The 27,360-nt window shown below is 39.2% G+C and overlaps 1 protein-coding gene across 1 annotated transcript in view; it reads right to left on the bottom strand.

The window, feature by feature from the left end:
• Positions 1 to 27,360, bottom strand: part of LOC121527357 (contactin-associated protein-like 2) — a 282,121-nt gene that overhangs the window by 116,190 nt on the left and 138,571 nt on the right. Inside the window, exons 4-9 of the mRNA XM_041814293.1 lie at positions 15,923 to 16,070; positions 9,343 to 9,395; positions 8,985 to 9,135; positions 8,472 to 8,656; positions 5,946 to 6,089; positions 4,705 to 4,966 (exon numbers count right to left, since the gene is read on the bottom strand). Coding sequence (XP_041670227.1) covers positions 4,705 to 4,966; positions 5,946 to 6,089; positions 8,472 to 8,656; positions 8,985 to 9,135; positions 9,343 to 9,395; positions 15,923 to 16,070 — 943 coding nt within the window. The remainder of the gene's footprint in view (positions 1 to 4,704; positions 4,967 to 5,945; positions 6,090 to 8,471; positions 8,657 to 8,984; positions 9,136 to 9,342; positions 9,396 to 15,922; positions 16,071 to 27,360) is intronic.

Genomic DNA, 27,360 nt, shown 5'->3' with positions numbered 1-27,360 from the left:
TCAAGTTACGATAATATAAAAAAAAAATCAATGTTATTTATTTAGCTTGTATTACAGATATAGCATTTTTATTAATGTAAACCCTTTCTCCTAAAACACAATGCCCTTTTAATTGGTGGTTTCAACAATGTGGATGGGCACATAGGTTTTAAAAAACTGGCAAAAATGGGCAAAAAGTGTCAGAAATGGCTAAACTGTCAAAAACAAAGCAGCAAAAAGTGGGAATAACAGTTTAAAAGTGCCAAGAAGGAAAATAAATGGACATAGAGTGGCAAAACTGAGCAGAAGAATGTGACAAAAATGGAAATAAAGTGGTAAAGTATGGGCAACAAAACCCCCTGAAAAAATGGGTTTACATTTTAATGTGGCTTAACAGTATTTAAACAGTGGAAAAGTTAGCAAAAAAGGGGCCATAATGGGTTACAACTATGAAAGAAGTGTCTTAAATTGGTAAAAAAAAAGTGGCTAAAAGGGAGAAAAGCAGAAAAAAAATGGATTTAAGTGTCAAAAACAAGTGGAACAATAAGAGCAAAAAGTGCAAAAATGGGTTTAAACTTTGACATGGCTAAAAAGTTCTTAAACAGTGGTAAAAATGAGTAAAAAGTGGTAAAAGAATGTTGAAATTATCAAAATAAATGTCTCACAATAGCAAAAAGTTGATAAAAAGGGTGTAAGGCAACATAAAATGGGTTAAAGTTGAAAAATATCGTAAAAATGGGATGCATTCATCAAAAATAGCCATAAAGTGGCAAATTAAAGGCAATAACACTTTAACATGGCTAAAAAGTGGCAAAAATAGGCAAAACATGTTAGGAAGGGGTTAAAAGTGGTTTAAAGTGGAAAGACGTTGACAAACAACAAAAATGAGTTTAAAGTAACAAAAAGAAGTGGAAAAAATGGTGGAAAAAATGTTGAAAAGGGGTTAAAAAGTAGCATGAATAAAAATTCCAACATCACAATCCAATAACAGTCTGACACACTTTTCAGCTCCAACATGCGGTTCCTTTTAGCCAGGATGCTAGCATCAATGGTACTGATCTAACACACATGCATTGACATCATGAATAAATCACAACTGGGGAGGGGCCATTCTCTGCTAAAGGCCCCTTTAATTCTGTAAGCAGCCCTGCTAAACATCGCAGATATCATCAATTTAAAGTTGTCTTTCCATAGACCATCCACTTTGTCTCTATTTGCTGTTCATCTTCGATATTTCACAATTCCCCTCTCTGCTCCATCGCCATGTCTCAGAGCTCTCAGCTCATCCCAGATATTGATCCTAGTCTAGTCGCTCATCTGTAAACATGGTCATGGCTGTGTGATTTAGACAGATCAGCAAAACCCACAGCAGAGTTCTCCTCTTTGTAAAACTTCAGCCCACTGAAAATATCTGTCAGATGTGATACAAAATATTTTGAGTAAAATCCAGCACAAAAGGTCATCAGTGAAAATGTTTTGCAAAAGACAGCTTCTAATCTGACACATTAGTATGAATGACAACACTTACAGCCGCCATAAATCAGTATTATCTTGTCACATCTGAACAGGTCTCCTCTACCTTCTTCGATTTTCCTACATTATCTGTGCTCGTTTTATCTCCAGCAGACAGGCAGCATGCGTGTGACGAAAAAGAGAGAGAGTGCAACACACACTTGTGTATGTGAAATTTGTTTTGCTGTGCATCCTTGAGTTAAGATTCTTCGCCGCTATCGCTGATAAGCCCACGTTTCAAAGTTATTGCAGGTGATGTAGAACAGATGAGGAAACACAGCATTACACTGCATCTATTTTCAGGTTTTAGAAAGGGAGCGGATGAAGCAGAGGGGTGGAGAGTAATAACATCAAACATATATTGTCAGGGTTGTGATTGTCACTACAGCTACACGCGGAGGTTGAATTCTGAGTTTTACTGTGGAGGCCCAGCACTGATGCTGTGAACAAAGGACTGGGTTGGCTAATGTCACATATTATGAGTTTGTAAATACTCTGGATACCCAAATATCAAATATAGCTCCTTTAAAAGTGATGGGACAAACTTTTAACTTCTGCAAGTTTCATGGAGTCTTATGTTTCCCATGTAGCAGCTGACTCTGAGCCAGATCTCGCAGAGTCACCGAGCAATCACAACTGCTTAACGCCCTTGAACCAGATAAGGCTGGATTCAGTAGAATGACAATCATGTTCCTGATGGCGGCTGACTCATCCAGGCTCAGAGTCAGCTGGATTCACCTAGCAATCATACCCACATGGTGCTTTGCACCAAATAAGGCTAGACTCAGCAAAATGTTGATAGGTTAGGAGCTGATGTGGGGCAGTCCTTGCAGACTAAACATGCTAAAATTTCAACACTGATGGATTTAATGAAGTCATATCCACAGCAGCAAAAGTCTGTGGTAAGTGATTTTTAAATACATTTGCAAGGTGGTATTTTAAAATAGACAGTATCATCTTTTCAATTCAGAGAAATGTTGTTTGACTCCATGCAGGCAGTTTCATCTTGGTTGTGAGAGGAAAAATATCAAGGCCAAAGTAAACCCAAGATTTAGACCGAAGCTGCAGCCCTGCTAGTTTTAGCTAAAGAATTTCTCCTCTTTCACCACCTCCACAGGCTGTGCCAGTTTTAAGCCAGATTGGGGCCCAAAGTCTATTCTATTAAAGATTTAGCAGAGACAAAAGGCCCAGATCCAGCTCAAAGCTAGCACAATTCATCCCAGATCTGGCTCAAAGCTGGCACAATTGGTCCCAGATCTGGCTAAAAGCTTGCACAATGTGTCTCAGATCCAGCCGGAAGCAAGCACATTTGTCCCAGATCCAGTTCATAGCTGGCACAGTTTTACCTAGATCCAGCTCAAAACTGGTGCCAGTTTTGAGCTGGATCTAGGCCAATTGTCTATGCTATCAGAAATATAGCAAAGACATCTGGCCAAGATCCGGCTCAAAACTGGCACTCTTTGCTCCAGATCCAACTCAAAGCTTTGTCAGTTTTGCACCATATTATAGCTTAAAATTATCTTGGTTTCCATTGACCTGGACCTGTTCTGGTCCTAAATGTTTACAGAGCCGTCATATCACTCCACACCAGATTAGGTCCATTGTGCAAAGCGATGCTGATTTCCTGATTTGAACCGAAAATCAGGGTACATGCGGCCCATGTCTAGTCCAGTCACATTTTGCTATCTGGGTTCCCTTTGTATTACGAAAGATAACTTGAACTGATATGACTGCCTTCTCTGTGACTTATTTTACAACTGCATTGACTACAGCCTTGGATGGTTAAAACGCTTAATGGTCAAAAGGATCAGTGAAGGGAGTCCACAGCTTTACCTCCCAGCAGAAGCCTAATTATTCATAATAAGCCATCACTAAACAGCTTCATGAACAATCTATCCTTGCAGGGAGGGACACAGATATGAGTAGCCTCTGTAACACTCTTTCTTCTTTCGCTTTCTTTTTAAGTGTGAGCACATCTGCATGTCTCCTCCCAGCATGTTTATCCTTTAGAGGGACCAAGTATTTCATCACTAGTCTGATGAACTCCCACTGTGCATTTGAAGCCACGGTCAGCTTTTCTTTCTCAAAGATATTAAAGACAGAATCAAAGCCGTGATCTTGTGTGATAGTCTGTGTTTGTGTGACTGGATATTCGTGTATTATTGATGTAATCACAGACTCAAGCCCAATTTGCCTTGAAGGTAACTGTCGTAATATTAACTCCTGGGGATAATGGGCTATTCAAACTGCAGTGGACAAGATAAACACGTGTTTAAGGAAATATATAGAGAGGGAGGGAACAGAGGAAAGTACAGTGCCTGTATAAAGTATTCCCCCCCTTGGATGTTTTAACCTTTCATTGATTTTCTAAATCTGTCATGGTCAGTAAAACAACTTTGTAATGTAAAAGTACAAACACGTTTCTTCAGTCACTGGTTAATCAGTATTCTTGGCTACCATTGCACCATGAAGACAAAACGACACTCCAAAACAACTCAGCCAAATTATATTGGAAAGTATGAGTGAGGGGATACAGAAACTTTTCCAAGGCACTGAATGTTTATTGGAGTTCAGTCTGATGAGACCAAAATTGAGCTTTTAGGCCATCAGACAAGAAACCAAGCACTGCGCATCACCACAAAAACACCACCCCAATGTGAAGCATGGTGGTGGCAGCATCATGCTGCTGGGATGCTTCTTAGCAGCCAGCCTTGGAAGGCTTGTAAAGGTAGGGGGTAAAATATTTTACATATTTTTATTCAATCTTCATCACTTTGTAGAAATCTGTTTTTGCTTTGACATTAGAAAGGTTTATTTGTTTTGTGTTTTTTGTCCAAAATTATATTGACCATGATTGATATAAAACATCAATAAAAGGTAAAACATCCAAAGGGGGTTGACTACTTTTTATAGGTACTGTGTATGGAAAGGGGCAGAGTGAGAGGGAAATTTGTTGAGAATGTGATCTGTTGTATCAAAGTAGTTAAGTATTAGTCTATTTACCATTTTACCATAAACAATGTCAGATAGGCAATTAGACTTTACTTTATGTTTGTCCCTTGTGTATAAACTTCTACAAATTCCACTAGAACTGTACACACACTTGACATAAAAGGAAGATACACTAAATTTAGAGTAGTATTTTTGAAATGAGATTTGAAATATTTCCCTGATGATATTAGCAAGGCCAAGTGCATCTGCTGGTAAACTCACCTGATGATAAGTCGACCCGAATGTTACTGTTCCTCTTCGTCACGTTGATGTGAACCACCACCTTGCTGTCCTCCAGGGAGATCTCCAGTGTGCCATCATACAGATTACTGAAGAGAAGGAGCCCATCGGGGTTCCACGTACGAAACTGGAAGCTGACAGATATCGCGGCGTGATTGGCTTGGCCCGGCAGCTGCAGGAAGCTGGTGGCGTTAAAAAAGACCGGGAAGGTGTGGGTCTCCACGCAGGAGAAGGACAGGTTACGCTGTAAAGTTACAGATTAGGAAAAGAGACAAAGACAGAAGAGATTAAACAGTCTTTAAAGAGAAAATCAAAATGTGAAGTTACTCCCTAAAGTGTGAGCTGTGACGTTTGAAAGTTTTAAATGCCCCAACAGCTCAAGAAATGATCTGTGTGTATATCCACCAGGCTTCTTTTGCTTTGAGTCTCTGAAGGTTTGAATGTTCCAGACTTATTCAAAGACTGAACTTGCTTGTATATAAAATGGCCCTTTTTCGTCTTTGTAATTCTTTTAATGCCAGTACCAAATGTGAATTTAGGACGATGTTTCTGCGCTCAAGGGGAACAACTTTTGTTGAATTCAGGAACTTATCACCATTGAGCTTCTCCAACCTTGTGTTCTTTATCAAATCAGTAGCAAACATGGTATTTTGGGCAACTTCATGGACAACAACAGAGGTCTAATTGCCTCTCCTTGTATGTTTGAAACTTAAAAGAAGATCACTCTTTAATTAGATATGAATGTTTGTGAGTTTTAGAGGGAAAGAACTTAATTACTGCTTTTATTTCTTAATCTTTTCACTTAGAGACTGAAGATGAATTGCTGGGTATCTATTGTTCAGAGGGAACAGAAGATATAAGCACCTCTATCAGAAGCTGGATCCTATTTCAGATCAAGAACAGATGTTCTAATTGTGCTACTTAGCATGCTGTTCTGTCATTAGGGTGAAACTATCTATTTTCTAGTGAATAGGTATCCATGTTATCAATAAAGAGCACACAGTAGGAGTTGAACGATGGAGGGCCAATAATGGGTATGTGATCAATTATTGTTCTATGTTTCTGAAATGTTGAATAATTTTCCTTCTCTTAAATCAAATACACAAGAATTTTGACAATGATAGACAAGTTGAGTATTCAGTTAACTTTGGGAGCGTCTGTTTTCAAGTACATTGAAGGGGTCTGTCTTGTTCTTAATGTGTCTGTTTATTGTGTGCCCTTACAAAGCTGGAAGTGTCAAGTTTCCTTCTGCGGGCCAAGTCTGTGATGTTGTCTCCGTTGTAGTTGATGCTTTCCATGCAACCCTTAAAGTTCTTCCTGCCTCCTCCTGATGGCTTCCCGCTGTATGGCATCCCACCAAAACTCAGCTATGAGAACACAAAGGACAAAGTAAAAAAAAAATGCATGGGTAAAGGAAGTAAAATGCTGAAACCCTTTTCTCCACCAAGCCAGTTCTAGGGCTGGTTCAAGTGGTTAGCCAAGCACCAATTCTTTGGTTTTCCATTGTCAAAGAACTCTGGGCCACAAAAAATGGTTCAGACTCCTTGCTGGACCAGAGGAAAGAACTGGTTCTGTCTGATAAAACTGCCACTGTAGATACATTCAAGCTAATCTCTTCACTGGTGGTAGCCATTGTTTACTGGCTTTCAGTTCAACTAAACCCCAACAGAAGCTACCACTTTGTTTCCCTCAAATAACACTCACAAGCCCAATTACTTTTCAGACTGGGCACAAATATTTCAGCTTGAAGCTTTCCAGGAAGGACCACAAATATGGAATCTGGCCAATCCATCGGCTTTTTCAGGTCACCTGATAAGTTCAAAATAAGCCTCAAAACTGTCATCCTTCAGATGCAACTCTGGCTGAAGTTAGTTCAACTCTGTACAATGGTTCTGGTTTATATCAATATTAAGTATGGGATTTAAACTTACAATAAAGACTTGTTTGTTTACAAACTAATGACTGAAACACTTGAATGTAGTAGGACAATAAAATGATAGCGAAGAAGTGAGAATTAAAAAGAGCTCTTGGATAAGCATGATAACCAATTTTGTGTAACACATTGCATGTATAAATGAGATGGAGGGTAATTAAGAAGCATCTGCTTAAAAGTGCTGAAGGACACACAACTGATGCAAATTAAGTTGTGTGTACATTTTTTTTTTCTGTCTTTCAGGCATCGCTCTGAGCTCTGAGAGAAAGCAACATGATGGAGACTGATGTACGATGACTAGTCAAAGTCTATCTGCAGTGACATTCCAGTAGTCTCAGTAATTACTGCCAAGGGTAGATTTGATTGCACCCAGATATCTAATCTATATGGTTAAATGGGGCTAGGAAACATACACACAAAAGCACAATAACGTTCACAAGGTGGACTGTGTACATTTTTACTACACGGGTTAAAGCTGGTCCCAATTTGTCTATTTTTAGCCAGATTCATTCAGGCGGTAACGCCAGTTGGATCTATTCAAGGTTCGCTGCAGACACACAAACAAACAAGCACATAAACCCTGGTTGAACAGATTGCCCCCCAGAGCCCTTGATTCAACAGCTTCCCTTTAATTGGACTGTGGTTTGTCCTGCCTCATTCCTCGGTATCCTACTTAACACTGAAACAGATCAGCCATATCAGCAATGACTGCTAAAGGTCACAAAGCATGCCAATACATGAAAACACAAGCAGCTGCAAGAGCTGCAAGTGCATTTTATACCCACTATAAATTCATGGGTCAATTTCCTGCTTTAGGTATTATTGGCTGAACTTTTCCTTTCATTTACTAACAGTAATTATAGGAGTTTTATGGATTAGGATTAAAGCTCAGTGTAAAACCAATATCTAATTTCCTCTGTGGTCTTTGTGCCCACAGCTTCCAGTTAAAAGATTTTGAGGGAAATAAACAGCATCATAAGTACCAAGCAGTTTTGGTAAGCTCAGATTTTATCTGAGAACTGCTCATGATATCAGATTCAACCATTTGCACAGAACATCAGGACAGCCCAAGGCTCATCAAGCAGAAGTCTGACTCATGTTCCTAGAGGACTGAAGTTCATCTCCATCATTAAGCCTCAAAATACAAACACACAACAACTCAAACAAAGCCTGTAGGCTGGTTTGGGGAGGCAAATCAAGTCTACAGAAACACTCATTATACAAACTTTCTCTGAAACCAGATCCAATGCACAGGCTCACTTCTCCCTTCTGTTACTGTTTCCACTATTCCACTTAAAGCTGCTTAGTGCAGCTCTTTTAATGAAGAAATGTGGTCCAGTTCTGATAAAACTGCCCCTTTACTAAGGCTACATCCAAACAAATTCCTGCACCAGTGGCAGCCTTTGACAGGCTTCCAGTATAACTTAACCCCATCCATGGCTAGCGCCTTGTTCTCCAAGAATGACCCTGATTGGTCCAGTCCATTCTCAGGCCTGGCACCATTGTTTCAGGAGCTTTGTAAGATGGATTTGACGAGTGACGAGTGGAATCTTGGCACTCCATCTGCTTTGCAAGGTTAATGTTCAATAATCCCCCATGTTCATATTTTTACAATTATAAAAATATGACACAGAGACTGTTCCCAGTAGGTATGCAGCAGTTGAGTCATTTGGTGACAGAATGTTCTCAAATAACCATGATGTCAAACTGGCAAAGTCTTACAAATGTACATCTGTAAACATGACATATGTCCCTGTTCTAATAGGAAATAAATACCCATTAGCTGTTATGAAGCTGTATGAGATTAGCTTCTCACCTCATAGTCTAAGTCCAGGTGGTCAAACTCTCCATTGGTCCTGAAGTGCTGAGTGTGTCCATCCAAGGTGAAGTTGACGTTACGACGGTAGCGTTCCAGCACCACTGAGTGCCAGTGATTGTCGTCCAAGAGGCTGCCGGTGGTCACAGAGGTATGACCCAGGATAGAGCCGTACTGATTACTGCCTGTGGTAAAGATATCATCATTACATACATTACAAAGGCAAAGACATCAGAAACTGTAGGTAGCATAATTCTTGAACAGCAGATAACATTTTAAAGACATTTAAAATAATATTTAGATTTTTTTTAATCAAAAACATAATCAGGTTTTACTTTTTTCTACATTTATGTACTCTGAACATATCCACCTCAAAATTTTAGCAGTATCAGTTAAGTAAAACATTTTTAGAAAAGGTTCATGCCCAGATAGATACATTAAAAATCCTGCTGTAGATTTAGTATGACAAACTTGGCTTCCCATGATTTTGTAAACAGCAGACATGTTGCTCACCCAGGTTAATCTGCAGCAGTAGTTTGGCCTTGTTAAGCTCCAGGGTTATGTAATCTCCCTGCTGGCCCTCACTATGAAGAATCACACCATCGCTCTCTGACGTCTTAAACCTCAACGCTATCACATCTTTGATGATCTTCACCTTCTTCACCTGTAGGGTGAGAAAAAGGAAACAGTCGTGATAGTGGTACAGGTGGTGTATTTTCAATTAGGAATACTGGAGAAAAAAAATCCATTTCTTTTTTTAAAGTGTTGTTGAATGTAAGCATGCAACCTTTATACAAGATAATGATGTAGGACTTTCGGGGGTGGGGGGGCTTTTTGTTGAAAACACAGTCAGAGGTGTTTAATCCAGTACCTTAAACCGATATGAGATGACACCCTGTCCATCAAAATTGATCATGTCTGCCCCTAAAAAAGCAGAAAGCAGAGAGTAACAAAAGTTAAATAAATAAACAGACAGAATAACCTGTGCCTTATACCTAAAGACAACAGTTCAAGAACAAAAAGCTGTTCTGACAAAGATAGTGTAGTAAAGAGGCTGCTGGGTCCACAGATCAGTTGAAAACTTTTAAGCCTTAATAGACCAGTGGTATTCTTTTCTATTTGTTTTTTTTTCCTTCCACAAGACTCATCTATATCAAACCAAAAAACAAAAGCACACAATATCATGCACAATAACTTCCAGGCAGTAAAACTGAGCAGCAGAAGCTTCATAAAACAGGTTTCCGTGGCCAAGTAGCTGCATACAAGCCTCACATCACCAAGTCCAATGCCAAGTGTCAGAGAGAGCGTTGTAATGCTGGACTGTGGAGCAGTGGAAACGTGTTCTGTGAGTGACGAGTCACGCTTCTCTGTTTGGAAGTCAGATGGGCAAGTCGGGCTTTGGTTGATGCCAGGAGAACGTTACCTGCCTGACTGCATTACAGTATGAGGCTTTCTTTGAGGGTTTGAGTTAGGCCCCTCTTCTCCAGTGACTGTCAATCTTCATGCTTCAGCATACCAAGACAATTCTGGACAATGCTATGCTTCCAGCTTTGGGGCAACAGTGTGGAGAAGGCCCTTTTCTATTCCAACATGACTGTGCACCAGTGCACAAAGCAAAGACTACAAAGACATGGTTTGATGAGTGTGGAATACTTGACTGGCCTGCACAGAGCCCTGACCTAAACCCCATTAAGCACATTTGGGATGAACTGGGACAGAGACTGTGAGCCAGTCCTTCTTGTCCATCATCAGTGCTTGACCTCATAAATGCTCTACAGAATGAATGGGCACACATGTCTACAAAAACACTCCAAAATCTGTGGAAAGCCTTTCAAGAAGAGCGGAGGATAGCTATGAAAGAGGGAGTAACCCCATATAAAAGTTCAAGTACACTTAGAAGACATTCATGACTTCAACAAAAAAAAAAAAAAAAAAAAAAACAGCAGATAATCAGATCTCTGCTCTGTTTCTTTCTGTCACAGTCTTACTATTTCATGACTCATTTATGAAATAATTGATTTTCTGTTGTTCTATGTTAATCAGAATGGAGAAGAGCATGTAAATTTCCCAGCATGATGGTTCAGGATCCCTTCATAGGCTCCCACTCTGGCACAGACACAAAAACATAAAGCCTTTTTATTCCACAGTCCTAGATGAGCCCTCATATGCTTCTGCATGTAATCAAACACCTCCTAAATCCAGAATTATAATCCACACTCAGCATATTCTGTGATTGTAATCAAATCTACATTTGATGTTGTCTTTACACTTGTTTTCTTTGACTTTCATTATCGGACCAAGACGCAGGAAAACATTTATAACTTGATTCAAACAGAACTTGAGAGTTGGGGTGTGAAGATGAGTTCTAATTTTCTGTCTGAACCCTGAAGAAAGAAGCAGTGACAGTTTAATCATGAGAGAGCACTGTGGGCTTCAAACTAAACTGACGGACAGCTGTGAAAATGCTGCTAAAGACTGGAGGGATTACGTGTTGTGCCTCTATGTCTCTGCTATCATTAATATGTGAGATGTCAGCGTGTGCTCAACAGGTATTTATTTATGTGTCTTATTTGAGGCGGACTGCAGTGTCAGAATAAGGAAAGAGATACATTTTCTGAACAGTATTGTTTATTTCACAGGCTATCAAATCAGCGTCACTGTCTTGTATTTTAAACTTATTTTTCATTTTGTAAAAGTATCTTTATCATGTAAATAGTGTAAAATAAATTGTTACCCTGCGGGTGTTCATGACCAAAACTACAGCATACATACAAATAACATTTATTTTACACAGATCAGACCTGGTCATATGACAGACATTGATTAATTTGTAGTAATTTAACCCTTTAAGTGCAAAAACCAGGCGTTTGTTATGTAAAAATAGGGCTGTCAAGATTAATCGAGTTAATAGTGATTAATTAAGATCCACATTTAGTGCACCTATTTTTTTTATGGCAATTAATCACAAGTTTTTTTGCCCCTTTCAACACACTTTGATTAAAGCACGTCAGTGTCTCCCTGCGGCCACAGTGATGTAAAATAAATCCACCACTTCTCCTCAGTGTCTCATTTTACTTTAAAAAAACTTACAGACAGCTCAGTGGACATGACATCTAAAGTGTTTTAATGTTCTCATATCAGTTCTAATCCATAACAAGTTCATTTTTCTTTTGTTGAATTAATGTTAGAATCTTTGATCTGCCAAGCAGGTCTGAATGGAAACTGAAAGTCATAGAATCTTTTAAACAGCACAGTGAGTTAGAGTTATATTTAATTCTGAAACATGTAACGCTTATAACCTTTGAAAAGAACAAAGTGACTCAACTAGAAAACATGGGGAAAAGTAATACAAGTGCTGAGCTCATAAAAAAGTTAAACATTTAACAAATAATTAGTCTGTGTCTTGCTGGTGTGGCAATCTGGTACTCCCTGTTGTTTGTTGTCTGTGCTGACGACAAAGTATTTATTTATCTATTTATTTATTTAGTAGGTTGAATAAATAGCAATGCCTGAAATAAGGAACGCCATATGAATTGTTCAAAGAGACATGAGTATATTTAATTTGCTGTATGATAGATATTAAAGTTATGATAAAGGACAAGAAAGTGAGGAGGCTGAGCTTGTTTGTTTTCCATGTGGGTCTGTTGTACTTCTATGTTGTCTATTTATTTATATCTTTTTGTTTAATTGTTTTGTTTTGTTCTGTTCTTTCTTTATTTTTCTTGTTTGGGTTGTCTTTATGATAATTATGTATCTTTATTGTCATTGTGTAATTTTTTTTGCTTGAAAAATGAAAATAAAATATTATAAAAATTAATAAATTGAAAGTCATTTACCTGTAGTTTAAGACAGCAGAAAAAATCCAGAATAACAAAAACAGTTTAAATTACAAAATAGTGATATTTTAAAATGCAATAAAAGCATGCACTCAGTCGCGATTAACTATAGAAATCCTGAGATCAATCGCGATTCAAAATATCAGCCTTTTGACAGCCCTACAAAACAGACTAAAGAAAAATCTATATTTTAATCAGAGCAGTCAAAACATTGATATTTTGAATAAATTAGAATAAAGAAAATACCTGAGAATCAAGCAGCGTATATGGAAGACTATCATCTTATTTCTGAGAGATAACACAAAATAATTAATTAATTAATTACAGAGAAGTGCCACAATATTATAACAAATTAGTTGATAAATAATCCGTTATTACTCGATAGATCCTTACTTAATGTTACCATATTTGTAACTTGGTATAAATTCAAATTATTGCTTGGTAACGGTCTTATTCTTTTTATCTTTTTCTGAAGAAAATAGTTGATTATTATTCTTAGTATGATAAAATTACTCTGTTATTAGGTCCCAATGAAAAAAAGTGTTATGTAATGTTTCAGCCAAGATCAGTCTTGATAATAAAACATCAAATATTGATGTTTTTTTTTTTTTTTTTAAGAGTTCATGCCTTTCAATCATCTCTTTCATATTACTGAGCCATGACCTCATACCTCCATTTTTCATAATTGTATTTGTTCATAAATCACTGCTTTTGGTCATGTTTACATCTGTCAGAGGGTTTGGCCAATTCTAAAGCAATAAAAAGAGTGAAAAAGATGCTGACTATGACCACTGGATTTTGGAGATACTAGGTTTTGGCCCGTTTCAGTGATGTGCACATTGGCTTTCCTCAAAAGAGGTTATTACAGCCTTGAATGTGTTCGTAATGAGCAACAATCCTGGTTTCAGATGAAACCACATTACTCCTGGAGGTCCATCCTAATCAAAGTTTCTCCTGCCGGCCAAAGAGCAGCTCCATGTGTTCACAAAGGCCATGGCAGAGGTTAAAGAGAAAAAGAAAGCTTTGTCGTCTTTCTGGCCTGTCTTTATTTTGTATTGACGTCTCATATGCTGTTCAGTTTGGCTCGTTGAAGGCGGATCTAGAAGTGAAAAAGTTTCGATTATACACCTAGCGAACACTTAAACAAACTGCCATACTGTTTTGTCCTTTGACAGCTGTAATTGGTTTTATTCTAACTTAAGGCAAACCAATCTTTAATGCATCAGGTTACACATGCTTCAACGGCAGAGGGATTCATAACATCAGAGATGAAACCGTGAATGCACAAGTCTCTGATGAATTCAGATGGCAGCTACATCCAGCAGATATTACATTTCAACGGCAGTGACATTCACAGATGCATATTAATACCTTACCCACTATTATAAAATGTGACAAGCTGGTGGAGAAGCTGCTTCAGTGACTGAATCAAATCTTAATCATACCTCACCTAAAGGCAGTCTAGTTATACCAGTATTACTGTTTTTTTTTTTTAATGATTTAATATTTACAATAAGTTTCATTTACTATTTAATGTTTCTTATTATCAAATCTGTGAACTAACTTCCATGTTTTAAGCATGTTACAATCTTTTTTTATCCTCCTCCATTTGACTTCTTGGCTGGCAGCACTGCAGGGATGGATGCTATTTCAGTCAGAACATAGGAGCAGAAAAACTGGCTCTACTGAAGCACAAAGGTAGACTTATGTATAAGAAGTCAGTTATTAAGTTAAAGTGGTTTTGGAGTGTTCTTACCAGAGGGGACAGACGATGGGTTTAAACATAGAGTAGGCGGGATTGTTCTGTTTTATTGCATTGTGTATCTGTGCATACACGTGTGTCTCATCCTCATTATAACATTTGCTTTTCATCTAACATAATTAGCAAGAGGACTGCAATGCATGCCCTTATATTTACACAGACACCCACACACTTATGAGACAAATCCACACAAAGTGCAATCCTGTCTCCAGAATCAAAGATGTCTGTGCTCCTTCTTTAACTGTAATTTATGCAGAAGCTAAATCGAAAATTGTTATCACAATCAATTTGGCAGCCTTTAATGGGATGAGAGCAATAAGGCAGTAGGAGTCAGTGCCCTGGATGATACATTTGTAAGGAGGGAGAAAGTGTTTGCATCTGTGAGGGTCTGTAAGGCTCTTAATGGGCCCTTCAAAGTTCTGTACAGAGGTTTGTGTCCACATTGGTTTTAAAATAAAATTAGAAATAAAATTAGAAAAAAAAAAACATGAAAATATATACAGTATTTGTAAATATTTTTGTATAGTTTTTCAGAAATCTGTTTTTATGGTTTCAGGAATGTGCATATATAAACCTAAGGACATTTCTGTTCTGATTCAGTGTTAATTTTGGCAGCTATTTTTAATTTTAGTCTTAGTTTTAGTCTTTAGATGAAATGTATTTTAGATTTAGTCACATTTTGGTCATTTCTTTCCTTTTTAGTTTTAGTCTAGTTTTAGTTGACAAAAACTAAAAACATTTTAGTCTAGTTTTAGTCCATAAAAAGTCCTCACATTTTAGTCTTTACCTTTAGTCCAAGCATTTATTTTCTTGCCTGAATCTGGTACCAGATCACGGTAGTGTGTTCTCTGCTCTCTGCCAAACTGGGGTCCCTGCTTTCTACAGCTGAGAGGCAGGATAGATACAGCTACATTGTTTTTTGACAGCTTTACCCACAGTGGAAAATTATCACAGATTTTGAATGTCAGACAAAAACTAAATTACATTTTAGTCTAGTTTAAGTCATTTTGATGAAAACTAAACTTAGTTTTTGTCAGTTTTAGTTCTCACTTTTGTTAGTTTCAGTCTAGTTTATGTCATAGAAAAAAAGGCTGTCCATCAACATTTTTAGTCATAGTTTTAGTTGACAAAATGAACAATGGGGAGATTATTACTTCATGGTAATAAATCTGGCACCATTGAAAAGCCTGTTTATTTCCCTGTTAAACCATGCTGACTGCATGCTTGTTACCAGCCTGGTCAAACACTGCTGTGGGATGGCATCTCATTCTTTAACCAGCACTTGTCACTAGTCAGTCAGTGTGGTTGTGCCGGTCACTCTGGAATGAAGAGCATGTCGGCTCAAAGCATCACTGTTATAAATGAATGTGTGAAATGGGAGCTACCTGGTGTGCAGACATTTTGCTTCTTACCATCGTAGATGAACACACATGGTTCATGAAAAAATGGCGATCTTGCTAAAACACTATCCTCTAACATGCTAATTATTTTTATTATTTCTGACATATTCATATACAGATGAGGACAAAATGATCACAAATCATCAATTATCAGTTGACCTTTTTTGTAGAGCCATTGCAAAAACCATTATTGTGCAATGATGTGCTTCAACTTTGTAATGTTTAAAGCTTGTAAAAGTGAGTAAAAACTGAGGGTTATCTTCCAATTCACACACAATATAAAAACTTGTGCTGTTTTGTTTATGCTAAAAGGTGTTGTGTGGAAATACAACTGAGACAGCAGGTATGCTACCAACACAGTGTAATCAGAAATAGAGGTTTAGTTATATCTATTAAAATTTTAGGAGACAACATTGGCTGAAGATGATTATTTGTATTTTTGTCTCTACTCACAGTATGAGCAGCCGTACACTTCTATGCGCAGACCGATCCGTCCTTCCTCGCTCCAGTCCAGCGGGATGAGCCGCAGGAAGCGTGCAATAATTCCCTGCTGCAGCTCATGGCGAACTGAGCTCTCAGAGTTTGAGTTTCCAGAGAAGGCCTGCAAAAACACCAACACAAATTCAAATTAAATACATCAAAGCCACATGCCTACAGTCAAACAAGCAGCTTCAAGACATGCTCCACTCACCACATGCTGACCTAAGTTGCAGAGTCACAGAACAGAATCATTTGAATGTGCATCTCTGACTCCAGGGGAGTGGGAAAGGAAACTGTCTCTTGTTTTCAGCTTAAAGTGCATGTCAGATACTTCCTGTTCACATTGCTCCATATTTAAGCTGATTTCAGGCTCCCTAGAGATTCACTGGAGCTTGTGATGAGGTTTACAGTTCCTCGTCTTATTAGCATTTGGTTCAACACAATCCCAGCCCTCAGGAAACATCACAGTGTATTGTTTACAAGCCAACAAATATGTAAAAAGCTTTCCTCAGCAAAATGCTCCGATGTCTGTTGATTTATGTGCTAAACTGCAGTTTGCACAGACACATATTTTCTGAGACAAATGTTTGGGATTTTGTCTAAAAAAACACTGAAACACTGCATTTTCCTTCTCTCTAAAGAACCCAGCTGCTTCAAAAAAGAACATTAGCCGTGGATATTCACAGAGAAAATCTCAACAGATGACCTTAACAACTCAACTACCACCCTTCAAGTGGCCGAGTCTGTCTGGAGCTTCTTATCCCATTAGGTACTCCCCTAAAGCTCACGATCAAGAGTTAAATTAAACTTCTGCCACTTTTTATAAAAGAACAGACAAAAAGTACCAGAATAATACGAATTTAACTCTCTACATGTACATGGACAGTTACCATCTCAATCTTATGGTTAACTTTTTCAAAAACAAAAAAGACCCTGCTGTTCTGAACTTTATGGACAAAAGTATTTGGCTGCCTGACTATTACACCAACAGGGACTGCAATGACAATGTATTCAAATACATGCACTGTACAGCTACAACAGCTTCCACTCTTCGTGGGAGGTTTTCCACAAGATTCTGTGGGAATGTGTGCCCATTCATTCTGTTGAGCATTTATGAGGTCAGACACTGGTGCTGTATGAGAAAGTCTGGTTTGCAATCTCGATTCTGGTTCATCGCAAAGGTGCTTGACAGGGTTGAGGTCAGGGCTTAGTGTGGGCCTGTCAAGTTTTTCTACATCCAACTCATCAAATCATGTCTTTCTAGTCCTTCTGTGTGCTCAGTCATGTTGGAATAGAAAAGGGCCTTCTCCACACTGTTGCCCCAAAGCTGGAAGCATAGCATTGTCCAGAGTTGTCTTGATATGCTGAAGCATTAAAAATGGCCTTCACAAGAGATAAGAGGCCTAGCCCAAACCCTGAAAAACATCCCACCATTATCCAAAACTTCACAGTTAGCACAATGCAGTCAAGCAGATAATATTCTATCAGTGTAGGTACCAGATGTCTTCTATTTCTGATGATGTAGCACCTTAGGATTAGCTGTGATGTCATATTGTATGGTTGGAAGCCAACAAAGTGGGACAGAGAACCCATTAGCTTTCCACAAAACTACCCTCTAAAGCTAGCTTTAGTATTGTAACATTACTCATACTGTTATTCTCTCTTTACCTCCAAATCCAGCTCGTTCAACCCTCCTTCTTTTTTGAGGGGATATTTAGAGTATGAAAAACATCATTTTGAATAAAATATCTTAATTCTATGACATTTAACGTGTCTCAAATGGCCATGACTCCATGTTTGTGCCATTTTTTGAGCTTAGCTTAATGTTGGTGGAAATTCAGAACTCTTCAGTTATGGAATCAGCAGAGCGTTGGCGACATTGACTCCACTCTTTGATTTTACGTGGTCTTTTGTTCATGGCTGAGTTGCTGTTGTTCCTAAATGCTTCAATTTTCTGATAATATCAATTACAGTTGATGGTGGAATATCTACCAGGGATGAAATATCACAAACCTCATTGCAAAGGTGGCATCCATCACAGTCCAGCGTTGGAAGTCACCGAGCTCTTCAGAACAACACATTTAGGATCACAAATGTTTGCAAATAGAGACTGCATGGCTAGGTGCTTGATTTTATACACATGTGGCAACAGGTCATAATTCAAACACCTGAATTCAATGATCAACAAAGGTGGCCAAATACTTTGTCCATATATTGTACTGCGTACACTCTGACCTCTGAGTAGCTTTGAGGAGAAAGAAGGTTATTTATATTTTAAACTAAAGCCTAGACATAAAACCAGCATTTGAAAGTGGCCAAACTGGTCAAAACTTTCCTAAAAACCAACAAACAACCAAAGAAGCTTCAGGGACCAGCACTAACTCATGTTATTTGCATGTTCTTGGACTTCCTGTGTCAAACTCGTCTCTCTCTTCTCTTTTACTGTTAAACCCTGTAAATCCTCCTTCACATCACGGTCTCTCTGTTGCACGCTTGTCTCCTTCTATTCTGTTTTCAAACTGCCTGTAGTGCTGGCTCAGGATGTCAAGCACACAAAGGCACAAATTGATCAATTTGCATGCACATATGTGTATTACCACAAACGCCCACACACCACAAACCTTTCCGTTAAAACCCTACATCCCCCTTAAACTCATTTCACAGTTGGAAATAAAATATTAATAACACTACAGGTCTGAATTGTCGACTTAGAGAGGATTTGGCTGACAGTGCGAAAGGCTTCCCTTCTTTTTGTCCAGGTGATACTTCTTTTTGCTTACACCCCTAAAGGTATAAGAGGGAGAGAGGGAAGGAACAAAGCCATTCCCTTTTCCACCCAAAAGCTCAACCCCCGTCCTGATTTTCCAGCTTCTTTCTCTATTGTGCTCATCCTCCTATTCGTCACTTATCTGTGCTCGGCTGAATGAACAGCTCAATTTAAAGACATTATCGTGCAGAGTAGAGGGCAGAAGGCTGGATGCTGAAGAGAAGAAGGGGAAGGAGTAGGAGGAAGGAATATTAGAAAGGAAAAACTTGTGGGTGCTAAAACCTTGCAATAGTTTGCCAAGTCAAGCATTTAATTCCTTCTATTCCAAAGTCAAATCATTAACTGGCACACCAGTGAAGGATTGAGTATTTGTATGTGAGTGTGTGTGTGTTTGCAGATTCAGTATGAGACAGGTTATTTCAGGACATGTGGGTGTAAGTTTTAGGCAAAGTAAGCGCTTAGACATTTTGACATTGTACTTTTATAAAGAACTGAGGCACTGTAAGGTGACAACAGCCGCACAGTGCCTAAGGCAACTGTACAGTTTTTTAAGCACTGCTGGTCAGGTGTTGTTTCCTGCTTTGGCATTTGAAGCTTGAATGTGCCATTCACTGATTTTTGCCCCTTATTCCAGAACATCTTAGAATCTCAGCAGTAGCTTTACTGAGTTGCTGTCCCTCAAACATTATCTTTCCTCTACAGCCACAGCCAGGAGCTCCCTCAGTCTCCTCTCCTTACACCTTCAGGGCCTTCTGCAGATTTAACCCTGTCACTTCAGCACCAAATTCATCCAATTGTGCCTTCAAATCCTGAACCAGCACCACAAGCAGTTCAAATACTCTGAGGATCTGGGAGAAGACTCATTTGTATAGGTGAGGTAGTCAAATAACTTGTGGCGTAGATGGGATTTGTCCTTAGATGCTGAAGGCCCTAGACGTTTTAGGGCTGTCATGGCTGATGCGCCTCTTCAATGTGACGTGGAAGACTGGGGTGGCAGACCAGGATGGTGGTTCCTGTTCTGAAAAGGGGGTCCAGAGGGTGTGCTCCAATTATAAAGGTATTACACTACTCAGCTTCCCAGGACAAGTCTACTCTAGGCTGCTAGAATGGAGACTCCGGCCACTTGTTGAACCGTGCATACATAAGGAACAATGCAGACTCCCTCCTGCCCTTGGGACAGGGGACAGGCACCTTACCCTTGCAGGGCTTCTTGAGGGAGCATGCTCATCCCGTCTATATGTGTTTTGTGGACTTGGAAAAGGCTTATGGTCCATTGCACAAAGGATAATGTAGGGGGTACTGAGGGAATATGGGGTCCGCTGCAATGAGCCAACAGGTCCCTGTGTTAAAGTGAAAGCTGTGTTTGCATTGTAGGCACAAAGTCCAACACATTCCCGGTGAGTGTTGGGCCCCCGCCTGGGCTGCCCCTTCTCTCTCATTCTGTTTGTGGACAGGATTTAGAGATGTAGCCAGGGGGAGGAAGGTTCCTAGTATGGTGGCCTCAGAATTTCATCTATGCTTTTCGCAGATGACATGGCTCTGTTGGCTTCCTCAGCTGGCGACCTCCAGTCTGCCATGAGTAAGTGAGGCCTGCAGGTTTTTAGATGTTCTGGGCTCTTTTATGAACTCCTGAATGAGTCAATGATGGGCTTTTGGAGTTATTTTGGTGGGCTAGCAAGCCCTGCGAAGGTTCATCACTGTTCCAATTTTTTTCCATTTGTGGATAATGGCTCTCACTTCAGTTCGCTGGTGTCCCAAAGCCTTAGAAATGTCTCTGTTGCCTTTTCAAAACTGATTAATGCCAATGACTTTGTTTCTCATCTGTTCTTGAATTTCTTTAGATAGCTGTATGATGTGGCCTGGACTGACCCAGTCACCACTCAGTGTTGCAGACTGGTGATGGTTGGGTCTACTTTACCTTGAGTTGTCCACTTTTGGCTTATAAAGGCTGGGACTTTCATGCGTGTGCATGCGTTTATTTTTTTTTAATTAATTTGATTCTTTTTATGGATTGGTGTGTTTCTCACAAAGTTTGGGATTCAGTTGATTTAAAACAAAATAATTTGGTGCACTGGGGAATCTTCGCCAACTCTAAGCCCAAACACATTTCTATGTGTTGTGAGTGCTCATGCAGACACTTTTACAATATTAAACAGGGAATCTGCTGCAGTTGGACTATTTAAAGTTGGTATTAAAGTTGCTGAAGTATAACTTCATGTGAAAATCAAAACTGAGGAGCTGTTATATGAGATCAGGGAAGAAATAGAAATGGGGAGAAAGTTGTAAAACAAAAATAATGAGGGAAGCTAGGGGCAAGTCAGTCACCTCATTTGGTGTTTGGACCTCCAGGGCTGCCGTCATTCAAGAAAAACAAGCCAATCTATCTACTGCAGCTGCTCATTATAAGGCCTGTAGTTGTCTGTGTCACACACTAACAAATCACTCACTGTGTAAACAAGATTCATGTGCATGTTGGCAGGCTTGTATCCCATATGCACATCCTGGCACACTTCTATTTAAACCCATTACCCACTTTTCTTCCTCCTTACTCTCTTATATCCCCCCTGGCTGATTGTTTAATTCCCTAAATGTGCATCTGTCACTGTTCTCCCTGTGTTTGTTTCTGCATCTGTCTATTTGTGCATGTGTTTGTGTTTTGACAGCAAGAGAGAGCAGATCTCCAGACACTGGGAAACAACAAGCGGAAGCTATTTTCTGCTGTTTGCTTCCTGCAACTGGACCCTGTTTTGGACCAGCCAAGAGTCGGGGCCATTGTGTTTGTCTGTGTGTGCGTGCATGTGGATTTGTGAGTGGTTGTCTTTCTAACTGAGGCAGGGGAAATCAGTCCAGCCTGGTCTGGTCCTTTGTTTTTATCGACAAGTGTGCAGGACAAAACAGAAGGGCCAGAAAGGAATTTGTGTTTCCTTGAAGCTCAGAAGGTGGTTGTTTGTACAGGCCCAAGGAAACATGACAAAAATGTAGTGCTTAATGCACAATAGGAATCTAAAAATGTGGTTTAGACATTAAAAGAATTAACTTTACAATTTAAATAATAAACTTGAAATTTAGCTCTGGTGCCTCCAATTTCTTTGGATCTTTGCTGAGATGTCTCTACCAGTAAAACAAATACATTGGACATGATTGAGAAAGTTGCACACCTCACCTCTCTGTAGAAGGTGTCACAGCTGACAATGATATCAGAGCAAAAACCAAGCCATGAGGTCAAAGAAACTGCAGAGCTGCAGAGCTCAGAGCCAAGATGATGTTGACAAGCACAGATCAGGGGAAGCTTGTCTGCTGCACTATAGGTTCAAAAGAACAGTGGCCTCCATAACTCTCAACCAGAACAAGTTTGGCAAAACCAGGACTTTTTTAAGAGCTAGTTGCCTGGCCAAACTGAGCAACAGATGGAGAAGGGCTTTTGTAAGACAGTAACCAAGAATGATTGGTGAAAGGCAATCTTAATGCTTTAGTATTCCAAGACATTCTGGATGCTATGCTTCCAACTGTGTTGCGACAGTTTGAGGTCCTATTCTACTCCAACATGACTGTGCCCCAGAGCACAAAGAAGGACAATAAAGACATGGTTTGATGAGTTCAGTGTGGAGGAACTTGACTGGCCTGCACAGATCCCTGACCTCATCCCCATTGAGCACCTTTGGGATGAACTGGAGCAGAAATTGCATGTCAGGCCTTCTGGTACAACATCGGTGCCTGACCTCATAAATGCTCTAAGATACGATATTCTTTTATAAATTCCAAGAATGAATGGGCACACATTCCCACAGAAACACTCCAAAATCTTATGGAAAGCCTTCTAACAAGAGTGGAGGCTGTCAGAATGGAAAAAGAGGGGCCCACTCCATATCAAAGTACAAGTATTTGAATTTGTCCTCACAGTCCCTGTTAGTGTAATGGTCATGTGGCCGGATACTTTTGTCCATATCGTGCATCTTTAGCTGATTTCGAGTCACTTCATAATAGGTCAGATAGCAAATGGAGATTATGCACAGCTTCTCCCTGAAGAGAAATTAGTGCCAGCTGATGAGAAGGATTAGCAATGGGATCAAACGGGTTAAACTCATTTAATATTAATCTTTGATCTTTAAGAGGTTCATCATACAGTTTGATGTGTACTGATTGATGTTATCCTTTACAATTGATCTGTACTTAAGGTCCTAGGGCCCCATACACATGAAACCAAGGTCATGCACACAGCATATGACTGCTACTGCTTGCTATTTTAAAGTAATAGATAAAGTCAGTATCAAAATCCAAATGTTTGAATTCCTCCTATCAGGCCTCACGGGAATGTACTGCTTGCAGTCACATGGATGACTTTTACAACCCTGCTCTGAATTGACATCCAGCCTTCTGCCCTCTACTGGGTTATAATTCATTCAGGGAAACTCTCGTCACATATTTATTTATTTTATCACAAAATGTATCTACAGTGTTACTTGGCTGAGAAGGCCCAAAGAAGCTCCCTGGATTAGTCAAGCAGCATGCTTTTACTTTTCAGGGAACTCATGGCTAGAAACCCCCATATGGATAGAGACATCTATGACAATGCATATTGAATACTGTAAAATAAGTTGAAAAGCAAATAATCAATAGTTGCTTGAATCTGAATATGACGGTGCAACAAGCTGTATGCTATAAAGGAGGAGGCTGGGGTGGAGGAGGTTCTGCTTTGCCAGCAGCAGCAGCAGTGTGGTGAATCAGCATTAATGCAAGTAGGGAATAGTGAGAAATACACCACTGTGTTGAGAGAAAGAGCTGTGATTGGCTGTGGGAGCTGGAAGGCAATAATTGGGATCAGCTGGCTGTCAGCTGATCATGGCTGGATGTATGACTGCCATATCCTGCATGATCTAATGCTAGGCTTCATTAAGAAGCATATTTCCACTGACAGCTGTTTGATGAGGCCCACTATTTTTGTGTGATGGTAAAAAAAAATGTTTTACAGCACGATAACCTGCAAAAAAACAAACATTCTCATTATCTAGACTGTTGGTGATAGATGGTGTCCTCTGACACATTTCTCCAAAATCCTTTTCCAAACATTTCTCAGGGGTTTTAATGTCAAATCTCTGAGTGTGTGAGCTGTATGATTCACAAAGAGGAGTCCAGAATGAATGAGCTTGAGAAAGCTGCTCCAAAAACATCACACTCCTTTACAATAAGCAGGTGAAGTAGAGTAGCAAATACAAACACTAACATAGCAACGTAGCTCTGGGTGGTACGAGTTTCTTTTTTTAGCCAAGGCAGGGAGGTCGTCTTCACTCCATCAGCACTAGTCCCCCTGTGAGCTGAGGGGAGAGAAGGTGCCAAATGTTCACAGCCTGAGTAATGGGCTCTTAAAGCTCGTTTAACCCATTCTGAGTATGTGTGAGAGAGAGAGTCTGACCAGTCTGTAGAATATAATTCAGCGCCAGGGATTATTCATCCCAATGATACTTTAATGAAGTAATTGCTGATAACAGTGTGCTGCTAAGATGTTCCTTTATGTTTTTGAGAGCACTTTATGGTCTTTGTTTACCCTGCCATAATTAATTTGCAAAAATGGAAGACTATAATGAAACCTTCCTGAAGTGGTCCCCATGCTTTTGATTATAAAGTTTATGGTACCCTTTAAACTAACTCTGTGGGAGTTCCAGTAGGTGGATGCAGTCCCTGAAAGCTTCACTCAAGAAATCTGCTCTCCTCCATGGCTATGGATAAGGATACAGATGGACAATGTACCAGCCCCAGCAATAGTAACAACATTTTCTCAGTGTGTAAGTTGTAGAATGAAGGGGGTCATTTTCCATGTCACTCAGACAGGTTTGAAACTTGAAAGAGATGTTAAAATGAGAACAAGAGGAGAGGAGACATTGCATAAGCTGTTAAACTTGGTACTTGTCATTTTCTGCACATAGCCAATCAGCATTTTTAACAATTAGCACTCTATGCAGAAAAAAAACACTCTTGGCATCAGCTGATGCTGCAGTTGAAAACAGGTCAACTTCAACAACAGCAACACTTCAACTGTCAATCACAAGGAAGAAGAAAAAACAAAAATGTTTCCAGGTCTACCAGGACAAGATGTCTTTACATTGTTTTTATGTTCATTGGTGGTAGTTCCCTGAGTAAGGAAATACGAGGCCTTTCTGGATACTCATGAAGGAATGAGTGATCATTTTTTTCTAACAAATTTACACCCTGAACTTGAGGTTCTGGGCACTGCTAGAGCTAAGAGAACCAGGTATTGGACACATTTCCTAAAGCTGTAGATATGTAGACTAGCTGTTTAACCCAGGGCTGCCCACAGAATTAGCTGGGCCTCTGAAAAACCCAGAGAAAGACCACGCCCCCCCCCCCGTCACTTTTGCCACTTAAACCCATTTTTGGTGGTTTTTGCCATTTTTGCCACTATTTTGCCTAGGGTTTTATTTGCCACTTTAAATGCATTTTTTGTGTTTTGCAGCTGTTCTGCCACTGTTTTTGCCAACCCCCTTTTTTTTTTATTTTTACTTTTTCCCACTTTTGGTGCTTAACACCCCTTTTTGCCACATTTTTTGCCACTTTAATCCCATTTTTGCCACTTTTCACCAATTTAGATCACTTTCTGTCACTTTTTACCTATTTTTTTCTGGTTTTAGCCATTTGTTGCTTCTGATTTGCCATGTTATATCAGTTTTTTTTTTTTTTTTTTTTTTTACCACTTTTTGCCCATTATTGCCACTTAACCCATCTTTGCAGTGTTTTCTCAATTTTTTTGCCACTTTAATTTTGCTATTTTTTCTCCAATTTTCACATGTTTTGGCAATGTCTTGCCACCTTAATCTAATGTATAATGTTTTTTTCTTTTTTTTTTTTGCCATTTTTTTTGCCATTTTTTCCAAGTTAACACGTTTTTTGTCTTTCCTGGGGGGTTTTTCAGCCAATTTAGAACTTTTTTTTTTGCTTTTTTTGTGCCTCTTTTTGCCACTTCTCCCAATTTTGCTGTTTTTCACCCTTTTTGCCATTTTTGTTGTTACCTCATGTTCATTCTTTTTGGCACTCTTATCCAATTTTTGCCCTTTCCACCTTTTTTTTTTCTTTTAATTTTATGTTTGTGTGTGGTTAAAGGATAAAAAATACTATTATCACAGCTTTACTTTACAATGGAGCATGATTTGCTGACCTTTATGCGCCCATTTGGCAGGGCCTGAGAAAGCTTTTCCCTTTACCCCTTTCATATCTGGATGTGCAACCGTGTGCTATGGGCATCATGCAATACTATACTCAACATGGCACTCTATAATCTTGGACAGCAGGGTAATGTGCAAAACAACTTATATTTTATATTTCTGTTCAAAGATTTCAGCAATGTGCAATAAAACGAAGACCTGAGTTCTCAGGCAGCTAGCACCATGCACTTTAGCACTATGGCACTTTAATTAGCACTAGCACTTTTTAATTTACTGTGTATAAATACCATGGTTCCCCAACTCCCAGTCTGTTCTTATTTTAGACTGTATGTCCTTTAGTTTGTCCACAGTTTATGTATGCTGCTTGTCTTTTAATATGCTCTGTGTGTTTTATTCCTATTTACTGATGTTTATTTTTGTTCTATGTGTTTACACCAATCTGCTAATGGGACTGGGGATGGAAAATAACCATTGGGCTATAATCCCATGTATTTACATGTAAATGTCCATTAATGCATATTGTCCCATTTAAAAAAAAATAATAAAAAAAATAAAAAATCTAAATCTAAATCTAAACCAAACTGACACTGAAAACATGTGGTAGTGATTATGTGTCTGCATGCAGGTTTTTAAGACCAGTGCACAAATGTTTCATCAGCCAAAGCGTGTTCCTCTATCAGTACCATTATTGAAATAGTGATTAATTCAAGATTGCCGGTATTGACAGCCTCTGAGGAATTGCATCTGTCATCATCTGGTGTTTTAATTATCATTCATTCATCAGTGTCAGTGTGACTCATCAGTAGAACATTAGTGAGGCTTTAAAAAACAATATTTTACTGAAAAATCAATCCTGCAGCTGTCAGGTTTTACTGATTATCCTCCTCAGTGAGTCACAGAAAGGACCTTTAAGCTCAAAAGACAGATTCTGTGGGTTTGATTGTGAAAGAGTGCAGTCATCGATGTGCAGTGATGGCAGGTAGAGACTGGTGGACAAATGTTCCTAAATTAAACCCTCATGTATAAGACAGCAGGACAGGTGGGTTTTCTCTCATAATCTCTCAATAAAGCTCATCCAGTGATGAATGAGACTGAGCGACTGAATGGGTTAAAACGAGGTCTGATTGTGGCTCAATGTATGTATGCAAACATCCAGCTGGCCTGAGCGCCTACCACCCCACCATGTTTTCAGTCAGAACCACTTATAGCTCAATATTATCACAAATTAGGAAAGGAAAACCACACAATAAAAGGCCAACACTTTGGAAGATGCACATATTACACTCTTATGGGGGCATTCAAGTTTGCCCATAAGAGGGAAGCTTTCTTGGTCCCAGCCACCCTGGGGGCCCATGGAGGTAAGCAAATTAAAGTTAAAGTTAAGCTGTGATAACCATATTTTATTTCTAAACAATAACCACTGCTATAAAAGCATAATTTTCTATTCCACAGCATGAAGTCTTCTGAAA

The sequence above is a fragment of the Cheilinus undulatus genome, linkage group 19 (genome assembly GCF_018320785.1).
Source record: "Cheilinus undulatus linkage group 19, ASM1832078v1, whole genome shotgun sequence".
Classification (NCBI taxonomy): Eukaryota; Metazoa; Chordata; class Actinopteri; order Labriformes; family Labridae; genus Cheilinus; species Cheilinus undulatus.
Note: the sequence above shows the minus strand (reverse complement) of the source record. Positions and strands in the feature narration are given on the sequence as shown.